The sequence below is a fragment of the Thamnophis sirtalis genome, unplaced genomic scaffold (assembly GCF_051295495.1).
Source record: "Thamnophis sirtalis isolate CommonGarterSnake01/CBP01778 unplaced genomic scaffold, rThaSir2_p1.2 scaffold_9, whole genome shotgun sequence".
Classification (NCBI taxonomy): Eukaryota; Metazoa; Chordata; class Lepidosauria; order Squamata; family Natricidae; genus Thamnophis; species Thamnophis sirtalis.
Genome location: NW_028261389.1, coordinates 21,554,771 through 21,574,911, shown reverse-complemented (window position 1 = coordinate 21,574,911; position 20,141 = coordinate 21,554,771). Strand labels below are relative to the sequence as shown.

At 38.6% G+C, this 20,141-nt stretch overlaps 1 protein-coding gene across 1 annotated transcript in view; it reads left to right on the top strand.

Annotated features, from left to right (window-relative positions):
- Nucleotides 1–20,141, top strand: part of LOC106557364 (uncharacterized) — a 49,501-nt gene that overhangs the window by 2,724 nt on the left and 26,636 nt on the right. The window contains exons 3-10 of the mRNA XM_087723005.1: nucleotides 2,106–2,280; nucleotides 3,970–4,081; nucleotides 8,376–8,482; nucleotides 9,842–9,968; nucleotides 15,306–15,426; nucleotides 17,284–17,369; nucleotides 18,217–18,347; nucleotides 19,072–19,131. Of these exons, the coding sequence (XP_087579131.1) occupies nucleotides 2,106–2,280; nucleotides 3,970–4,081; nucleotides 8,376–8,482; nucleotides 9,842–9,968; nucleotides 15,306–15,426; nucleotides 17,284–17,369; nucleotides 18,217–18,347; nucleotides 19,072–19,131 (919 nt within the window). The remainder of the gene's footprint in view (nucleotides 1–2,105; nucleotides 2,281–3,969; nucleotides 4,082–8,375; nucleotides 8,483–9,841; nucleotides 9,969–15,305; nucleotides 15,427–17,283; nucleotides 17,370–18,216; nucleotides 18,348–19,071; nucleotides 19,132–20,141) is intronic.

Sequence of the window (20,141 nt, the reverse complement as noted above, 5' to 3'; positions counted from 1 at the left end):
ATAGCCTTTAGGAGGCTTATAGAATGCTCCTGGAGGCTGAGGGGGGGAGGGAACGACCCATTTTCTTGCTCATTTTTGCTCTCCGCAGCCCCCAGGAGCACTCTGGAATCCTCCTAAAGGCTATGCACGGCCATTTTTGCAAATGGGACGGGGTTTGGGGAGGCCAAAAATGCTGTATTCAGTGCATAAGACACACCCAGATTTTCAGCCTCTTTTTTGAGGGAAAAAGGTGCATCTTATACTCTGAAAAATACGGTAATCTTCCCCTACTTGCACCTAGCCAAGTAAAAACCTGCTCTGGAAATTGTTCTTTTTCTACTATGTCCTCTAGGATAGGGGTCCCCAGCACCCAGTCTGTGGACTGGCACCAGGCTGCAGTATATGCCAGAAACCAGGCAATATCAACGAGCAAAGCCCCAACCACAGGATGCAGGCAGCACATGAAACCACACCCTCTCCATTCCGTGGGAAAACCTCTCTCCACGGAACCGGTCCCTGGTGGCCAAAATGTTAGAGGCTGTTATTCTAAGAAACCATTCAGTTTATTCCCACTCATGAGACAGACATGCTTAAATCATCCTTACATATACCAGCATTAAAATACTATTTTCTCTCTGAAGCTAAGAACATTTGAGGATAGCAGCAGGTGTGAGAGATCTTTGCTGTCCATTACATGAGAGGCAAAATCAAATGATCAGTTGTGCATGGGATCAGAGAGTTACTTATTGTGACCATCCTAAACTAAAGCAAGTTCAAAGATGCTAGACAATTCCTGGAAGCCTGGCACTATGACAATATGACCATCAATAGAAAGCTAGACATAGACAATGTTTACTTAGTTGGCAAAAGAGATAGTCAACAAGCCAAAAAGGCACAGAATGACAAAAACACCTCCCCACCAGCTATTAGCAACTAGATGAGCATAGATTAACATAAAGCAGCAATCAAAAGTAAACAATATCCCAATCAAAGAACTGCCAAACAAGCTAATTGTAAACAGCCCAACCAAATAACCTCCAAGACCATTCCCACCAACATTGAAAGGGCAAACCACTAGTAAATTGTGAACAAATCCCATTCCTTGCTAGCATTGATAATATTATCTAGTTTGGGAAATGAATCATTTGCAAGAAAACCACCAAGCTCAGAGAGCACAAAGGACTCCTCATTTCAACTCTGGCCTACAAATATTCTCCTTTATAGTTAGTTATTGACAGTTTCAGGCTGATAAAGACATGTGTCCTCTTCCCACAAGGCCTGTGAGAAACTGGGGAGCAGGTGGAGGGGAGAAATTAATTTGGAGTATGAAGAGAAAACACAGTCCAGATATGGTGGTCCTGGAAATGAAGAGTTTCGAAGAGACCCCATTTTTATTGGTTTCTTATAGATTTATAGAGGGATGTGGTGGCTCAGTGGCTAAGATACTGAGCTTGTTGATCAGAAAGGTTAGCGTTTCGGCAGTTTGAATCCTTAGTGCTGCCTAACATGAGCTCCCGTTACTTGTCCCAGTTTCTGCCAACCTAGCAGTTCAAAAGCATGTAAAAATGCAAGTAGAAAAATAGGAACCACCTTTCATGGGAAAGTAACAGTGTTCCGTGAGCCTTTGGCATTTAGTCATGCCGGCCACATGACCGGCTGCTGCAGTTCAGCAGTTTGATTCTCATCGGCTCGAGGTTGACTCAGACTTCCATCCTTCCAAGGTCAGTAAAATGAGGACTCAGATTGTTGGGGGCAATAGGCCGACTCTGTAAACTGCTTAGAGAGGGCTGTAAAGCACTGTGAAGCGGTATATAGGTCTAAGTGTTCTTGTTATTGCAATTGCCTCTCAAACAGAGAGCATAGATGGATCTGAGAGTTATCATTTGTCACTTATATAAAGAAAAGAGAAAAAGCAGAGAGAAATCCTAAATAAGAGTTGTTTGTGACACAGCCATCTTTATGGTGCTGATCTTTTCTATTTTTTACTTTTTAGTCTTTGCTCAGCTTTGTGCAAATGAAATGATACGATGCCAAGGAACTAGTTCTGTGTTAACTTAAATATTTTGGTTTTTTACCCTCTTTACTTTTCTTTCACTGTCTATGTTGCCTTATATTGAATTTTCTAGCATGGCCAGAGAAGTGGAAGAAATTGTCAGAGCAAATGGGTGTGTGCCAGCAACTATTGGCATATTAAATGGCAACATCCATGTGGGCCTCCAAGATGAAGAACTGAACACTCTGGCAACAGCCAAGGACGTCGTGAAAATCTCTCGCAGAGACTTCCCCTATGTTCTCAGCCAGGTACTTGATGGAATTCCTCATTCTAATTTGCTTGGGTTACATAAATTAGGGACAAGGCTCAATTGGTGGAAATTTTCCTGTGAGTGAATCCGCAAAACCAGTACTCAAACAGCTGAGTCAGAGTTTTTTTGACAGGGGATTAGGATTAAGCAAAACCATCTCCAGTTGGCAGCTAGAGTTTGGTGAACTTTCCTTAGAAACTTTGGAGAGGCTATTTCCAAACAAATATTTGTCATTTCATGTTGAAATACACTTGGATTTCATTTATGCTACTCTTTACTGCTTAACGAAGCTAATTATCTGAAGTGCAATCAGACAAGCAATTAGGTCAACGGAAAAGTTGACAATAAGTAAAATTTGTTTCTTAGTTTAGAGTGGTCTCTGTCTACAAAGAGATTGAAGTCTCTTTTATACCATAAGCCAAATTGGTTTTTTTTAAAGTTGTTTTGTAACCAGACATCTTGGCATCCATTCTGTAAATAGGTAAGCCACTTATACAAGCTATTTGATGACATACCTTATGAATGTGCTCTCAGCATTCCAGATATATCCACCAGCCCCAAGCCTATTCCATCCTTCTTACATTCAGCCTAGTGTTTTCACAGAGTGCCTTCATTTTCTAGGGAATCTAATCAGCCCATGAGCAAGCTTTTCACACTGGAGTCAGAAACATTGGCATTGCCACCCTGATTTTCATCCAGCCTATAAAAAGGAGGCACATGGCTGTTTGACTCCATGTGAGTATGAAAAGGAACTAGTTCTTAGTCTATTTGTTTCATTTGTGCTTGGAAGTTACCATACATCTGGTAACCTCATGTTTGCTTTTCAATTCATAGAGTCACAAAACCTTAAGAGTTAGGCTCAGATACCCTTTCAGTATCTTAAATCCCACTGGCGTTGAAGGAGTTCTTTTCACTGCTTAGTAGTACTTACTATTCAGAGGTTTCTCCTAATGTTTCACAAGACAGGGCTTTTTCTCCAAATATTATTTATAAGTGTTAATCTCAGTGTCCAAGGCAACAGAGAACATGCCATTTGTACAAGAGCTCTTGAAATATTTGAAGTCTTTATTATGACACCCTGTAATTTTTCCTCAGCTATTCCTCCTACACTACTTATTATCACCGCTGCCTGAATGTCTAGGAAAAAACATTTGGGAACAAAGGCAGGTCCTTGTTATCAAAGATAATGCCATAAGGCAAATACGAAGTATTGGGGCTAAAAAGTGCTTTATTTTTTTTATTTTTAAAGGGAGCTTGGCTATTTTTTGAGGAAGAAGATGATGTTTCACTTCTTCCTCAAAAAACAGTCCAATTGCCTTTTAATATAAGATTATATTATATTAATATAATTATATTATATATCATATGACAAATATGACCTGGATGACTGAAAATCTCTGTAGACGTGTTGGGGTTTAACTGAATTTTCAGACTGAATTGGCAATGGATTAGTTCACACATTGCACTAAATCATATTGTTATGTTTTTCTCTTCAGAATAATATAGGAATCTAATATTTTAGCTTAGTATTGTAGGTGAAAGACATTATGGATTGTTCAACAAGTCACGATTTTAAAAATTTCCATCTTAACTTTATCTTTGCAAACATTTCAACCTTTCACACATATCACTTATTGCTTATTTGAAAAATATGAAATCTGAATAATTATTGGTTGTTCCATGACAGGGATTGTCTGGGGGAACTACTGTTTCCGGAACCATGATTGTGGCACACAAAGCAAGAATTCCAGTTTTTGTAACTGGAGGAATTGGAGGAGTCCACCGGGGAGGAGAAAAGAGTAAGACACACATCATTTTAATTACAAATCAATTCCCAAATGCTGTATTACAAAACCCATCTACCTCTTTGTTATCTCCTATTGACAGAGCCCTAATAGGTACTCAATACTTATTTGTTGTCGTGCTGTTTCAGCATATATTCTCTTCTACAGTTGGCTAAATAACGGATATAAAGTAAATACATAAAGAGAAATAAACTTCATTTGTTCAAAATATTTAATATAGTTTCTCTGTGTAATGCATTTATTCACTGAGTCTTGCATATAATATTTAAAAGATTTCCAGTTAATGGATGCTAAAAAAAGACTTCTGACCGAGCATGGGTGGGAAGGGGGAGTCCATTTCTACATAAGAACCAAACAATGTATCAGATTTATTAAATATAAAGAGTGTAGTAATTTTATTATTAATGCATTTATCTTTCAAAAGCTGCTATTTTCAGGCACGTAGGGAATTGGCAAAGGAGATGAAGATGCAAATCTACGGTGATGGAAATTCTAATGGGAATCAGCCCCATAGTGATCAGTTTTATGACTCGGCCTGCAATTGCACAAAATCCCTGTAATTCCCTGTTCATTCCATAGATGGGGAACTTCATTTTAAGTTTTTTGTTCTGTCTGAAATTGACAGTCCATTTAGAATAGAAGAGAACAAGCATCTTGGGTATTTGATCACTCGTTCTCAGTCCAAGAAGAGGTAGCTTATTTTGCTGATGGACTTTTTGCTTCACTGACTTTTCAGCAACTCTTTTTCATAGAATAACAAAGTTAGAGGTATTCTAATCCTACTCCCTGCTCAAGCGGGAAACTCTACACCATCAAATTGTTGTCCAATCTTTCCTTAAAAACTGCCAGTGTTGGAGCACCCACAACTACTGGAAGCAAGTTATTCCACTGATTAATTGTTTTAACTGTCAGGAAATTTCTCCTTAGTTCTAGGTTGCTTCTCTCCTTGATTAGTTTCCACCCATTGCTTCTTGTTCTACCATCAGATGCCTTGGCGAATAGATGGTCTTCTTTGTGACAACCCCTTAAATATTGAAACACTGCTATCATGTCACTTCTAGTCCTTCTTTTCCTTCTTTTCAACTCTTGACAACAAGGTAGAAATTATGTCAAGTCCTGCAAAGATGGCAAACTCAGGGAAAAAGAACCTCTTGGTGTAAGGAAGGATCTTTATTGTTAAGAGGGTAATGTAACAGAATCTTGAAAGCCTGTCAGAGCAATTCTGTCATTCAACTAGATTGAGTTGCTCCAAATTTTTCTCATTTTCCTTTCTTTACTGGATTACTATGTCTCCTTGCTCCACCAGTTTCCTGATAAAGAGCCGAGGTGGCGCAGTGGTTAAATGCAGCATTGCAGGCTATTTCAGCTGACTGCAGTTCTGCAGTTCGACTGTTCAAATCTCACCGGCTCAGGGTTGACTCAGCCTTCCATCCTTCCGAGGTGGGTAAAATGAGGACCCACCTCATTGTTGGGGGCAATATGCTGACTCTGTAAACCGCTTAGAGAGGGCTGAAAGCCCTATGAAGTGGTATATGTCTAACTGCTATTGCTATTGCTAAAAAACCCATAATAGATAACACTTAAAAATGTATCCTGTGTCCCTCCACATCTATCTCTCTGCCTGCTGTTTGTCTAAGAATTGCTAATTTGAGGTCACTTCCTTCTGTGTTTTTTCTCAAGCACACATGAACAAACACATGCTCCTTCAATCTTCTCCTGGTAGGATAGAATCACCTAAGTGCTAAACTATGCCCATCCAAACAATGTATTTCTTGCAGCTGAATAATTATAAAACCTGATTAATTATTTTTTTGTCACGACCAAATTCTTACGAAAGGAACACTCACAGGCATACATAGAACATTTCAGTCATCTCTGCAGGTAGTCCCCGACTCACAACAGTTTGTGTAGTAAACATTCAAAATTACAGTGGCATTGAAAAAAGTGACTTATGACTGTTTTTCACAGTTATGACCTTTGCAGCATCTTCATAGTCATATGATCAAAATTCAGATGCTTGACAATTGATTCTCATTTATGACAGTTGCAGTGTCCCAGGGTCATGTGATCACCTTTTGCAAACTTCTAACAAGCAGAATCAACGAGGGAACCCAGAAATCACTGGGTTACTAGCTTATCAACTAAAGTGATTCAATTAACAACTGTGACCAGAAAGTTAGTAAAATGGGGCAAAACTCATTCAACAAATGTCTGACTTAACACCAAAAATTTGAGGCCCCATTGTAGTCATAAGTGAAGGACCGCATGTTATTTTCTTTCTAGTCTGTCAGAAGAAAATAGAAACTGTCTTTATGACATTTATTTTTTCTTGTCAGTTCTACTCATGCTCAGAATTACTTTACACAGGAGAAGAGTTACAAGAAAGAGAAGAGTCAAAACCACTTGGATTTTTCTACAATGCATTTTGAACCAGAATCAGGACTAGAAAATAGAAATACCTTAAAACATTTGTGTAATACCATTTTAACCAAATTTTAGTTCTTCTACTGCCTTCTAGGTGTGTTACAATTATATCTCCTAGAATTTTCAATCACATTATTTATATCAAAGAAGAATATATTATTTCATTTTCTAATTAGTTGGAAAATATAGTAAAACTGGTACATTGCATATTTCCAAAAGCCAATCCTTAATGTCTGGAATAACAGCACTTTTCTAGTCTCTCAGAATAATTCTTTTCATAAACTTCTGTGACTGGTACAACTTCCAAAGCAGTCAGATTGGAACGTTTATTGTAACTCAATCTTATATTAACGTCTTTTAACATTTAAGAATCTGTGACCTGTTAGATCATCTTTGAGAGAAAAGTAGTGCAATCTGATGTAACCATAATGAACATAGAATTTTCCTCAATGGCTTTCATATCATTTTTTCTGTTGTCATTCTGGAGCATGCCCACATCTTCTCCTCTGTTTTTCTTTCTCTATGTTATTTGTCCTGACTTTGATAGAATAGAATAGAATAGAATAGAATAGAATAGAATAGAATAGAATAGGGGAAGGGGAAGGGGAAGGGGAAGGGGAAGGGGAAGGGGAAAAGGAAATGGAAATGGAAATGGAAATGGAAATGGAAATGGAATGGAAATGGAAATGGGGAATAGAATAGAATAGAATAGAATAGAATAGAATAGAATAGAATAGAATAGGGAAGGGGTTCGGGATGGGGATGGGAAAAGGAATGGAAATTGGAATGGAATGGAATGGAATAGAATAGAATAGAATAGAATTCTTTATTGGCCAAGTGTGATTGGACACACAAGGAATTTGTCTTTGATGCATATACTCTCAGTGTACATAAAGAAAAGTAAAATAGAATACATTCATCAAGAATCATAGATACAACACTTAGTGATAGTCATAGGTTACGAATAAGCAATCAAATTATACTAGGAAACAAAACAATATACATTTTAAAGATACAAGCAACATGGTTATAGTCATAAGTGGAAAGAAATAGGTACTAGGAAGGAAGAGAAGAATAATAGTAATACAGTCTTAGTAGGTAATTTGACAGTGTTGTTGGGATTAGTTGTTTAACAGAGTGATGGCATTGAGGAAAAAACTGATCCTGGAGTCATGCAGCCATCACTTAATCCAATTCTTGTTCTCTCCCCCTTGCCACTTCACAACAACGTTGGTGTCATCTTTTGACCATGACATCTCTCTTCTTTTTCTATGGAGTATAATTAGGCTTTCCTGCAGCCTGAGCAGGGCAAAAATGGCCTCCCCTGACCCCCCCCCCCCGAGGCCCTCCAGAAGCTGGAAATGGATCACTCCTGAACTTCCAGTTGGGCTGTTGAGGCCATTTTTCGGCCACCCCAGCCTCCAGAGCCATTTCTGAAGCTGGGGAGGGCGAAAACGGCCTCCCCTGCCCTCCAGAAGGGCAAAAAATCAGATAGCTGGAGTCCGCATGCATGGCGGAGCTGACAGCTGGCATGCCACCAAATATGTCTCCATGTGCCACCTGTGGCATGCATGCTATAGGTTCGCCATCACATGCATAAGGCAACTTCATATGGAAGGATGAATGGATACCTTCCATTCCCAATCATTCAGTTAGAATGAAAGAAGCTTCTTGGATGAGAAATGAAATGTTTTCAAGGAAAAAGAAAGAAAATTGAATTACGTTTTGGAAAAGTATCTTTGGGGCAACTTCATATGTTATTTCATTATAGCATTTTAATATTTTTCTCCTGAGAAGCATGAAAGAAATTGGGTGATACATGAGAAGTTCTCCATAATTTGTACTGATATTTTATCTTTTTCAGCTTTGGACGTGAGTGCTGATCTGACCGAGTTAAGTCGTACTCCAGTTGCTGTAATTTCTGCAGGTGTAAAGTCTGTACTTGATATTGGCAGGACACTGGAGTATCTAGTAAGCTATAAAATTACAGAATTTCAAAATAATCATTGGTTCAATGTCTCAAAATGTCAGGTCTGGTATGCTAAGAAGTGGGATCTTTGCCCATTTGAAGGAAAGATTGAAGTAATCTGTTGGTAACTGGAGTATACATATATGTTAAAATGCTAGGAATGTTGTACGTTATTTTTTCTGTGACAACTTCTGGGACAAGTAACAGGAGCTCACTCTATTACATGGTGCTAGGGATTCGAACTGCCGAACTGCCAACCTTTCTGATCTCCATGCTCAGCATCTTAACCACTGAGCCACCATATCCCTTTTTGAAATTTCTAGACCATAATAAACAAAGTTGTGCAGCAATAGAAGTAATGATCCCAACATTAAGAGATTGTGTCAGAGTGAGCACTACTATTTTGAGACAACCCAGAAGCAAAATACAGTACAAAGAGCTTTTTTCTTTCAAACAGTGGTTTATCTACAAGACATATATGTAAAACTTTTTGCCACCAGTTCTCTGGGTGTGGCTTGGTGGGCATGGCTTGGTGGGGGGGGGTGTCATGTGACTGGGTGGGCATGGCCACCTTTTAAAAAAAAATTAAAGCATTTGTTACAACCTATTTGCCCTAACCGATAGTAAAAAAATGCTTTAAGAAGGGGGGGAGGTTCAGTTGTGCTGTGCGATCGTGGGAACCTTTTTTTTCATTTTTAAAGCTTTTTTTACTACTCGTTCAAGTGAATAGGCAGTAAAAAAATTCTGCAAAAACTGGAAAAAAAAGTTCCCACGATTGCATGGCTCACAGCTGTCCATGCGGTCATTGGAAGCTCCCCCTCCCCCACTTTTTAAAGTATTTTTTCCTGCTGGTTCAAGTGAATAGGAAAAAATGCTTTAAAAAGCAGGGGGAAAGCTTCAGATGATTGTGCGGCTCATAGCTGAGCCGCGTGATCCTTGGAAGCTTCTTTTTTTTTACTACTAGTTCACAGAACCAATGACATTCGTCCCTACCAGTTCGTGTGAACCGGTGCGAACCGGTAGCATTACACCTCTGATATATACATACATACATGTACTAGGCAAAACCAGGCAATCTATCAATCTTCAACTATAACACAGAAGCACACACGGAAAGAGAGAGCCGCCCTCACAGGGCCTCTCTTATATAGACAGCTTCTTAAAGTGATAACCCTGCTGACTCATTCTCATTGCATCATCTCAGTTCACAGCCTTACAGCAGCTGGTCAGCTATTAAATCATCATTACCTTAACAGATAGTTATCCAATTTTTAAAAGAAGAAACCTCCTCTGGGTATGAGCTTTTCCTTCTACATGGCCTTGTGTCCTTTCAATTCACCTTTCTTGTCTTATCTCTGCAGGAAACTCAAGGTGTCTGTGTGGCCACCTTTGGAAAATCAAGAGAATTCCCAGCCTTCTTCTCTCACCAAAGTGGCTTCCAAGCACCATATCAAGTGCAGGATGAGAACGCTGCTGCTCAACTGATTGGTGAGCTGTCAGTAGAATAAGATGCATCTTGGATGAGTGGAATCTGAATGGAACTTTAGCTGAGAAGTTTTTCAATTTCTCTGTCAACAGCTGCAATGCTTTTCACACCTAGTGGAAGTCAAAAGCTCACTGACCTCAATAAGGTTTTCTTCTACATTAGTACACATAGGATCAAACTAAAGCCATCCCAAAATTCCCCTCTCTATCTTCAACAGTTTTGTCTCTCTTTCTCCTTGATGTCTTCTGCTCTATCCTTCTACAGGCTTTGAATCCTATACCCACAACTGCCATTATTCAGCAATTCCCGAGGCCCAATTTGTACATGCGACACAATTAAGTTTTAAAGACTTTTTTTTAACTGTACCACACTATTGCATTGGAAGTTGACATGTTGATTGCAATCTATGGCCCACTCTGAGCAAAACCCACCTAATGCTCACCACCACTGAAGATGGGTCTAATTGACTTCTTGTTTCACTGTTTTTCAATGTGCATTTTGTTTCTGATACAAGTATTGAAGCATTAAAATTCTTATATGAAATCTTAAGTACAACAGAACATGTTGAGCATGTTGATTCTGTTGAACTGCAGCCTTCGAACACTCAGTTGCTACATGTTGTACAAAGCAGGTGTTGTCTTTCTACAGACATCAACGTCTCTTGCTTCTACTGCTTTTATCTTTGCAATTCTCTAACCTATTAGAGGTTAGAGAATTGCCTAACCTCTAACCTAACCTAACCTAACCTAACCTAACCTAACCTAACCTAACCTAACCCAATGGTTAGAATACCATTGTACATTCCAATTTTAAGTAATTTATAAGATCCCCATATCTGTTCACTACTTCTTGTCCCAATCAGGGCTTCTATTTTCATTTGATTTATATTCCACCCTTCTGGTCTGGCAAGTAATCAAAGCTATTAATAAGATTTAAAGGAGACACAATATAAAAAATAACACTACAGATTCAATTAACAAATAAATGCAATTAAAAAGATGAGAAAATAAATACATTCAAATCTATGAGTTGGGAGGGAGTTCAACTTTGAAAAGAATGCATTCATTAACATAAGAGAAATGCAGAAGAGGATTCCCTTCATGTTTCAGAAAGAAGAATCTATGTGTGACATCTTTTTTTAAAAGGTCTCTGCTGGTACTCTTCATATCTGTCAGATTTATCATGGGATAGACAATCTCTTAGAGATGGTTCTTCTCTTCTTTTTTTATTTACAAACATGTAAAATACACACACACAAAACTTAGACGTACACCACATTTACACAATACAATGCAAACAGGAGCTTCCTGTTCTTTCTAATAGCAATTATCAATTGATACCACTCACCTTATATTATTTCCCCTTCTATTGTATTTCATTTAGATTTCACCATTCTTAACCCTCTTATTTTACTCATAACTATTATTTTTTGAGTTTTGTTATATTCCTTCATTGATTCTTGTTTCTTTCCTTCATTCACCTATACCATTTATCCCATATCTGGTAGAATTCTGATTCTTCTTTTCCCTGGATTTCTTTAGTTAGTTTATCCATTTCAGCACAATCCATAACCTTTCTTATTATTTCATCTTCGCTTGGAGTTAATTTGTTTTTCCATTTCTGGGCAAAGGCAATCCTTGCCACCGTAATTATATGTAGTATTAAATACTGGATTTCTTTTTTGTATTTCGCAGACATTATTCCTAATAAAAAAACTTCAGGTTTCTATTCTATTTTAACCCCTGTTATTGCCTCCAGCCAATTTTTGATCCTTTTCCAAAAAATTTTAGCCTCCTCACAGGTCCACCATAAATGATAATATGTTCCGTGTACTGATTCGCATTTCCAACATTTTGGAGAGGTATTTGTTAAGATTTTAGCTAACCTTGTTGGTGCCAGGTGCCATCTGTAAAACATTTTGTACTGGTTTTCCTTGTATGCAACTGATAGTGTCATTTTTAAGTTTGTTCTCCAAAATTTTTCCCATTTGTCTAATTCAATATTATAGCCAAAGTTCTGCACCCATTTTATCATTTGTTCTTTCACAATTTCCTCTTCCATTTTATACTTCAGGAGGAATTTATATATTCTCCCTATCATATTTCTATCTGAGCTTTGAATAATTTTATCCAATTCGTTTGGCTCTGTTTCAATGTCATATAATTTAGTATCATTATTGTATTTAGTTTTGATTTGGAGGTAAGTTAGCCAGTCAACTTTCATGTTCTGTTCTGCCAATTCTTCAATTGTTTTTAAATTTCCCTGTCTATCAATTAAGTCTCTGTCTCTTAGCATTTTGTTCAAATCTATAAAATTTGGATAGGTCGTCCTTTCTGTCGGTGATAGCCAATTCAGGATTTTCACATAGTGGATTTTTTTTTATTTTTAGCCAATTTTGCAATAACGCTCTTCTAATTAAATGATTTTGATAGTATTTGTGCATTTTATTTTTATCATCCCATAGGAATGTATGCCAGCCTGCTTGCAAATCATGGCCTTCTAAGGTCAAAATTCTTTTATTCTTTAGCTCTATCCAATCCTTCACCCATGTTATTGTTACTGCTGATGCGTATAAATCCCAATTTGGTAATGCTAAACCTCCCCTCTCCTTGCTGTCTTGCATTGACTTTAGTTTAATCCTCACTTTTCGTCCCTGCCAAATGAACCTAGCGGTTATTTTGTTTAATTCTTGAAAGAATTGTTTACCCGGATTAATAGGTGCGGCTTGCAACAGGAATAAGATTCTTGGTAAAATATTCATTTTAATTGTCGCTATACATCCCATGAGTGATAGCTGAATATTTTTCCAATTTTCTAAATCTTTATTTATTTGTATCGCTAATTTATTATAATTATCATCTTTAATTGTGGAATATTTTGCTGACACCCAGATCCCCAAGTATTTCATTTTCTTAGTTATTTGCATTCTGGTTGCTACTTCCAGTTCCTCTTCTTGCTTTTTTGTCATGTTCTTGGTTATCATTTTTGTTTTGTCTTTATTGATCTTTAGTCCTGCCACTTTGCCATATTCTTCTAATTTTTGAATTAATTTCAGGCTAGATTCTAATGGATCCTCTAGAACAAATACTAAGTCATCGGCATAGGCTTGGGCCTTATATTCTTCATTTTTGAGTCTTAAATCTTTTATTCCCTGGTCCTTCTGAATTTCATTTAATAAAATTTCCAAAGTTAATATAAAAGGCATCCCTGTCTGACTCCTTTTTTTATTTCGATCTTCTCTGTTAGTTCTCCATTCATCAGAACTTTGGCTGTCTGACTGTTATAAAATCCTTCTATCATTTTTATAAATTTTTCTCCGAATTTCATCTCGTCCAATAGTGTTATTATAAATTTCCAGATTACGTTGTCAAATGCTTTTTGTGCATCAAGGAAAACCAGTACCATTTGTTTTTCTGGGTGCGCCTCGTAATACTCTATTATGTCTAGGATGAATCTCGTATTATTTTTAATGTGTCTGTGAGGTAAAAATCCGTTTTGGTCCGGGTGTATTCATTCATTTAAAACCTGTTTAATTCTTCCTGCCATAATTGCTGCAAATATTTTATAATCGGAGTTTAGTAATGAGATTGGCCTGCAATTTTGAATTTCTTGTAGGTTGGTTTCTTCTTTTGGGATTAGCGATATTATTGCTTCTGTCCATGATTCAGGTATCTTGGCTTTTCCTAAAACATCGTTAAACATTTCCACTCTTCCAATATTATTTTGTTATATTTGTATAACTCCACCGGTATTCTGTCTGGTCCTGGGGTTTTATTATTTTTCTGGTTTTTCAGGACTAATTCCACTTCGGCTAACGTTATTAGCCTGTTTATCACTTCCCTTTGTTCTTTTGAGATTGGTGTTATCTTTTCTGTGTTTAAATAATGTTTTATTTTGATTTCCTCCATACTATCTTGCGCGTATAGTTTTGTGAAGTATTTCTGAATAATATGCTTCTTTTCTTCTGCTTTGTATTGAATTCTTCCCTCATCATCTTTTAATTGATATGCCATCCTTTTTTCTCTTTCATTCTTCAATCTGTATGCCAGCCATCGTCCAGGTTTGTTGGCTTGTTCAAAGTAATTTTGTCTGGCCGCTTTAATTTTCTGTGCTAATTCCTTTTGAGTTATTAAGTTGATCTTCTCTTCTACTGAACTCAGATGCTGCTTGATTTGGTAGAAAACTAGCATGAAATTTGCTAATCCCCTGGGTCATCCCCATCCTACTTCAACCTGTTGCAACTACTTGTCTTTTCTCCAAAGTAGAGAGACAGAAATACATGCTGGAGATTCCCCTTTGTGCCAAAATTGAAAAAAACATCAATACATCTAAGGAGCTTAAAGCCATCTCATTTGTTGCCTAGAAGGTAGGATGAAGGCAATTTAATTTAATACGTGACAGGAAAATACACTGATAAGACATGTTTATGTCTTGGTTAGGTACAGGTTGGGAGGAAAATAATGGTCAGACCTGAGTAGTTTAGGACTTTAAAATATAACACAAGAACTTTAAATTATTTATGGTAATTAATTTGTAGCCATTGCAGATTTTTCAGTGCAGAATCCTATGATCCACTCTATCTTACACTGGTAAACACCGCATTTTGTACCAACTGTAACTTTTGGATACTTTTCAAGAGTAGAACATTTGTTTTGTACTCTTTAGACTCTGCTGAGACTTGTTGTTCACTATTGATCTACAGCCGCATCCAACCATCACCAATATATCAGTTATGAAGATAGGCTTTATATCACTATGACTTAGTGACACTATAAAGTGTTGTAATCAGTAGTGGGAAACAGTGAAGCACAATGGAGGCAGAATGGGTAGACCCATGTTGTCTTCACCTTCAGCCCCAGTTCAATCTATCTATCTCAGTCTTTTTGTTCCTTGAGTTATGTGTGAGACGCTTTTGTGCCATGTATGTTTGTTTGCTTTTTTGTTTATTCATTCCTTTTGTAGGGTTACCCATCTCAACAAATAATTCTGAATGGCTTCATATGTCATGTATGGAACATTAACCATTGATTGAATTGTTTAAAACTTGATTGAATTGTTTAAGAGCCGAGGTGGTGCAGTGGTTAGAGTGCAGTAGTGTAGGATACTTCTGCTGACTGCCTGCAATTTGGCAGTTCAAATCTCACCAGGCTCAAGGTTGACTCAGCCTTTCATCCTTCCAAGGTCAGTAAAATGAGAACCCAGATTGTTGGGGGCAATAGGCTGACTCTGTAAAACTGCTTAGATAGGGCTGTAAAAGCATTGTAAAGTGGTATATAAGTCTAAGTGCTATTGCTAACAAAGATAGGGCCATAGTCCAACAATGACTCTCTTTTTCTCAGCCAGGTCAATAACTTTGAAACTGGGTAGTGGAGTCCTGATTGCAGTTCCCTGTCCTACACATGAAGCTGCTTCTGGGCACCTTATTGAAGAAGCAATCCAGCAAGCTTTGGATGAGGCTCAGTAAGATTATTTTCTAATACATGATCAATTTACATTATAGTTTAACAACGCTGCAATAGGTGTGCAAAATCTCCAGTTCAAATCTATTCAAGCATATTACTGTTTTATAAAGCCTTAGTAAGGCCGTACCTGGAATACTGCATCCAGTTTTGGTCACCACATTACAAAAAAGATGTTGAGATGAGCAAAGAAGAGCAACTATGATGATTAAAGGCCTGGCGACTAAAACATATGAAGAACAGTTAGAGGATTTGGGTTTGGCTAGTCTAGAGAAAAGAAGGACTAGAGGGACATGATAGCAGTATTTGAGAGGCTGCCACAAAGAAGATTGGGTCAATCTATTTGCCAAAGCACCAGAGGGCAGGACAAGAAACAATGGATGGAAACTAATCAAAGAGAGAAACAACCTGGAATCAAGGAGAAACTTCCTAACAGTGAGGACAATTAACCAGTGGCACAGTTTGCCTTCAGAAGGTTTGCTTGCTTCATCCCTGGAGATTTTTAAGAAGAAACCGACAGCCACTTGTCTGAAATCATATTGGGTCTTCTGCTTGAGTAGGGGGCTGGGCTAGAAGTCTTCCAAGGTCCCTTCCACCTCTATTCTGATTGAAACTCATTTTGTACTATTCTGATTGATTGATTGATGGATAAGCTCATGAGATTCCTTTACATTGTATCTTTCATTATTTTGTCCTCACCCAACCTCCCAAGTGTAACATGGACTTGATCATTCTGATATTTCAGGTTACATATATATACTGTAGTGGTTTTGTATAGGTTGGTCCTTTGAATATTCAGCATCAGAGCAATGTAAATTCTAGGAATGTTAAATTTTAACTAAACAGCAAATCTGTACGATGGCGAATTATGATTCAAGGTCCCAAAAAGGGAGGGGGTTGGATTGCAACATTGTGTCATCTATCCTACAGATTCAATACCCCCACCTACCCCCATGGATACCACTGCCTCCATGGAAGATTGTTTTTGGGTGTTTACCTTTGCACACACCTAGGAATATTTTCCAACTTCTGCAACAGTTAAGGAGTTAAAGTAGTGGATTGTCTACAGTACAATCAGATCTCTTACTATGTTGTTGAAAGACAACATTAGGGTCATAATGCTGATAGACAGCTAAATCTTTTTCCCTGGGACATTTGCACACAATTCAAAACTTGCCATGATTCAAAGGAAGAGATACTCGTGTTTTGCATTCATTGAACATTTCAGCTTCAGGGACAGAATGAGCCAGGTCAGGGGTCAGCAATCTGCGGCTCTGGAGCCGCATGTGGCTCTTTCATCCCTCTGCTGTGGCTCCCTGTTGCTCAAAATATGCATCACAACCGTCAATGTGTGATACCTGCCGGCATGCGATTTATTGAGCTTTTCAACCCCTGTTAGGTCAACTATGGATAAATGCAAGAAAAGAAAAATTTCAGAAGAAAACAGAACATTTTATTCAACTACATATGCTAGTTCTGTGGCTGCTCAGGAAATAGTCATGGAATGGTTTTATGGCTCCCAATGTTTTCTTTTCTGTGGGAAACGGGTCCAAATGGCTCTTTGAGTGTTTAAGGTTGCCGATCCCTGAACTAGGTAAATAATGCTGGGATCCCAGTTCAGGTTGCTTTCCCCAATATTCACCCTTTTCACTGTTTGAGCAGATGTAATCACAGATCCCCTACTGTGTTTCCCGTCAAAATTGTATCATCCTTGCGGAAACTTCCTTCAAGGTTCCACCCAATTAGAAACATTTTGATGGTGGGGTTTTTCCTTTTCTTTTTCTTTTGCAAATGATCTAATTCTGTCAATGGATTAGCTATCAATCACGCATGACTATGCTTGTTGCTCCACTTACAGGGGGAAAAAGATCACAGGAAAGGAGCTTACACCCTTTTTGCTGCAGAGGGTAAATGAGTTATCTGGTGGAGAGTCACTGAAGTCCAGTATCCTTTCCTAACCTCACAGCATTGTCTGTAACTTTTCAACCACTCCTCCCCGCCCCAAATGCAACTTTATGTTTCTTCTTGTAGTATCCATATAGAGTTCTGCAATATTGCTGGTTGACTCAGATTGAAGGAAGGTTGACTCAGCCTTCCATCCTTCCGAGGTGGATAAAATGAGGACCCAGATTGTTGGAGGCAATATGCTGACTCTGTAAACCACTTAGAGCGGGCTGTAAAAGCACTATGAAGCGGTATATAAGTCTACGTGCTGTTGCTATTGCTACCTGAACTGTCCTTCAAAAGTCACTGAGTCGCACACAAAACATCTTTTTGCTAATTTGCTAAGTTGGAGGAACAAAACAGCTCAAATTGTTCTGAGGGTGGCAGCCAAGGGAAGCAGTCAGAAAGCAAAGAATGGAGGGCAGTATGGAAGCAGGCATGGTTCCTCCAACTGTGAGACAGACAACCATGAATCCAAATAGCTCCTTCAGGAAAGCCATGATTGATAAGTTATTCCTATTTGCAAAATGCTTAAAGTTCAATGAAAAATGTCTATATGACCATTCCAGAAAGCATAAAGCAGCTTTAGACAACAGGATGGGCTTTGAGTGTTTTGGGTCCATGTTTCTCTTTCATGGTTATTATTCACTGCATAAATATCCCATCTTTTCTCTGAGAATGCAAAGTGATTTACATGGAAGTGAAACATTCCTTCTCTTTTTATCCCTGTAACAATTACCCAGGAAGTTAATATCTGAATGTTCTATGTTTGATATCCTAATTACCATACCTTACTGACTGTTCCAGTTCTTGGCTTGTTACATTTTTCTTTATCAATTGGTATCAGATATTGCATTGATCAAGAATAATGCCATAGTGGGCAGCCGCATTGCTGTAGCCCTGAACAGGCTCCAAAGAGGTCAAGGTGGGAGAGGCAGCTTGTCTCAAAATGAAAACACACCTAGTATGCCAAGGCCAGTGAGTACTTAATCCTGTATTTCAAGAGTTCTGGTGTGTGATTGATTGGCTGAGCTGGATCATTCTAATTGTTACCACGAAAGATAATGTCTGAATCATTTAGGTCAGGATTATCAAACTCAATTTCATTGAGGGCTGCCTCAGAGCTGTGGTTGACCTCGGGGTGGTGGTGATTGGGTGGGTGTGGCCAGCTTGATGCCATTCACTGGGCGTTGTTGACTGGGTAAGTGTGGCCAACTGAGTGGGCGTGGCCAGCTTGATGTCACTGCCCAAACTGCTGGCATGTTTCCTCTTCGCACTGGATAGACTGGGCCAAAGCCACACTGGCCCAATGTTTCCTCTTTGCATTGGGTAGACCGGGCTGAAGGGATGCAGGACAGCCCCTTACAGTTTTCAGGATGGCCCCGTGTGCCCCAAGGGCCTTGTGTATGACACCTCTGATTTAGGTCAATGTTCACTGTGTAGATGTCTTGGATAATGGATATTTGTACTATCAACCAGCACTATTCACTGGATTATAGGCCATAGAAAAGCATAAGATCTGATAGGAAAGTAATTTTTTGTAACGGGAGGCCCCGAGCAGCTAGTTGCTCTGCATTCTTGGATCAATTTATCTGCTTATTTGAATGTTCAACTCATACTTTAAAGTGGAAGAGCTGTAAAAGTCAAATCAAAGTCCAACTGAGTGCTTAATAACGTTTTCTCATTTCTGTTTCTTTATCAGGTAGTCATTGGTGGCATCAACATTGACATCATAGCCAAGGCAAAAGCTGCAGCAATAAAAGTAATTGCATTTAATAATACTCAGATTTTACTCTCCATTTGGTCTGTGACTTCGGAACTTGCTATCTTCTCTTTTGAATAAGAGGTATGCAGGCTGGACTCGAGCAATAATAGACTGTAGAGACCAAGTCAAATTCAAACTGCTTGTAGAATTGCAAGTAAGTTTGAAATGCCAGCTTAAGCAAAGGAAAAAAAAACGTTCTCTAGAGTCTTCAGCCAAAACTTAAATGTGCACATTGCTGACTAACCTCATTCTGATCACCAAGGCCATCTATTCTGGAAAAAAAAGACTTATATAGGGAGGATTGAACACTTCCTCCTTATGAAGCTGATCTCTCATATTTTCAGAGAGATTTTTTTTTAAAAAAAAAATTAACCACAGAACAACAAACCAGCAATATGGCAGCAGAAGTCAGAAAGTTGAGACCCTCAACTTTTGATGTAAAAGCAGCCTTTGTGTTGTTAGAGAATCAAAAGTAGGGAGAAGCAGAAATCTCTATGCAACTCTAAGTGCAGATTGCTCAGGATCTGAACAGTACCTGAGCCTGAAGAACTAGGGGCCAGAGTTAGTATTCAGCCAGTTCTCTCCAGTTCAGATGAACTGGTAGCGGCGGCTGCCGGTTGCTCCGCCCACCCACCCCAACATAATGTTCGAGCACTGCGCATGTGCAGAAGATGGTGTGCATGGGCAGATAAGGCACTTGCAAGCGTAGCGAGCTCAGAAGTGTGCTCACATTTCCGAACCAGTAGGGAAGGAAGTAAATCCCAGCTCTGTAGACCACAAACAAAACTTAGGTTGCAGCCTATTGGTCCATTTTATCCCCTGGCTATTCTTTTATCTATTTGTTTTGATAATGTTACACCTCTGAGATGCAGAGAGTAATTCCAGTGACTTCTGCCATCAAAAGCAACAAGTTGAGACCCTGGCCTCTTAATGAAGGGGGGGGGGGAAATGGCAGGCCGTCTTTTAAAACAGATGGCAGCATTAAGTTAAACACCGCCCCATTGTAA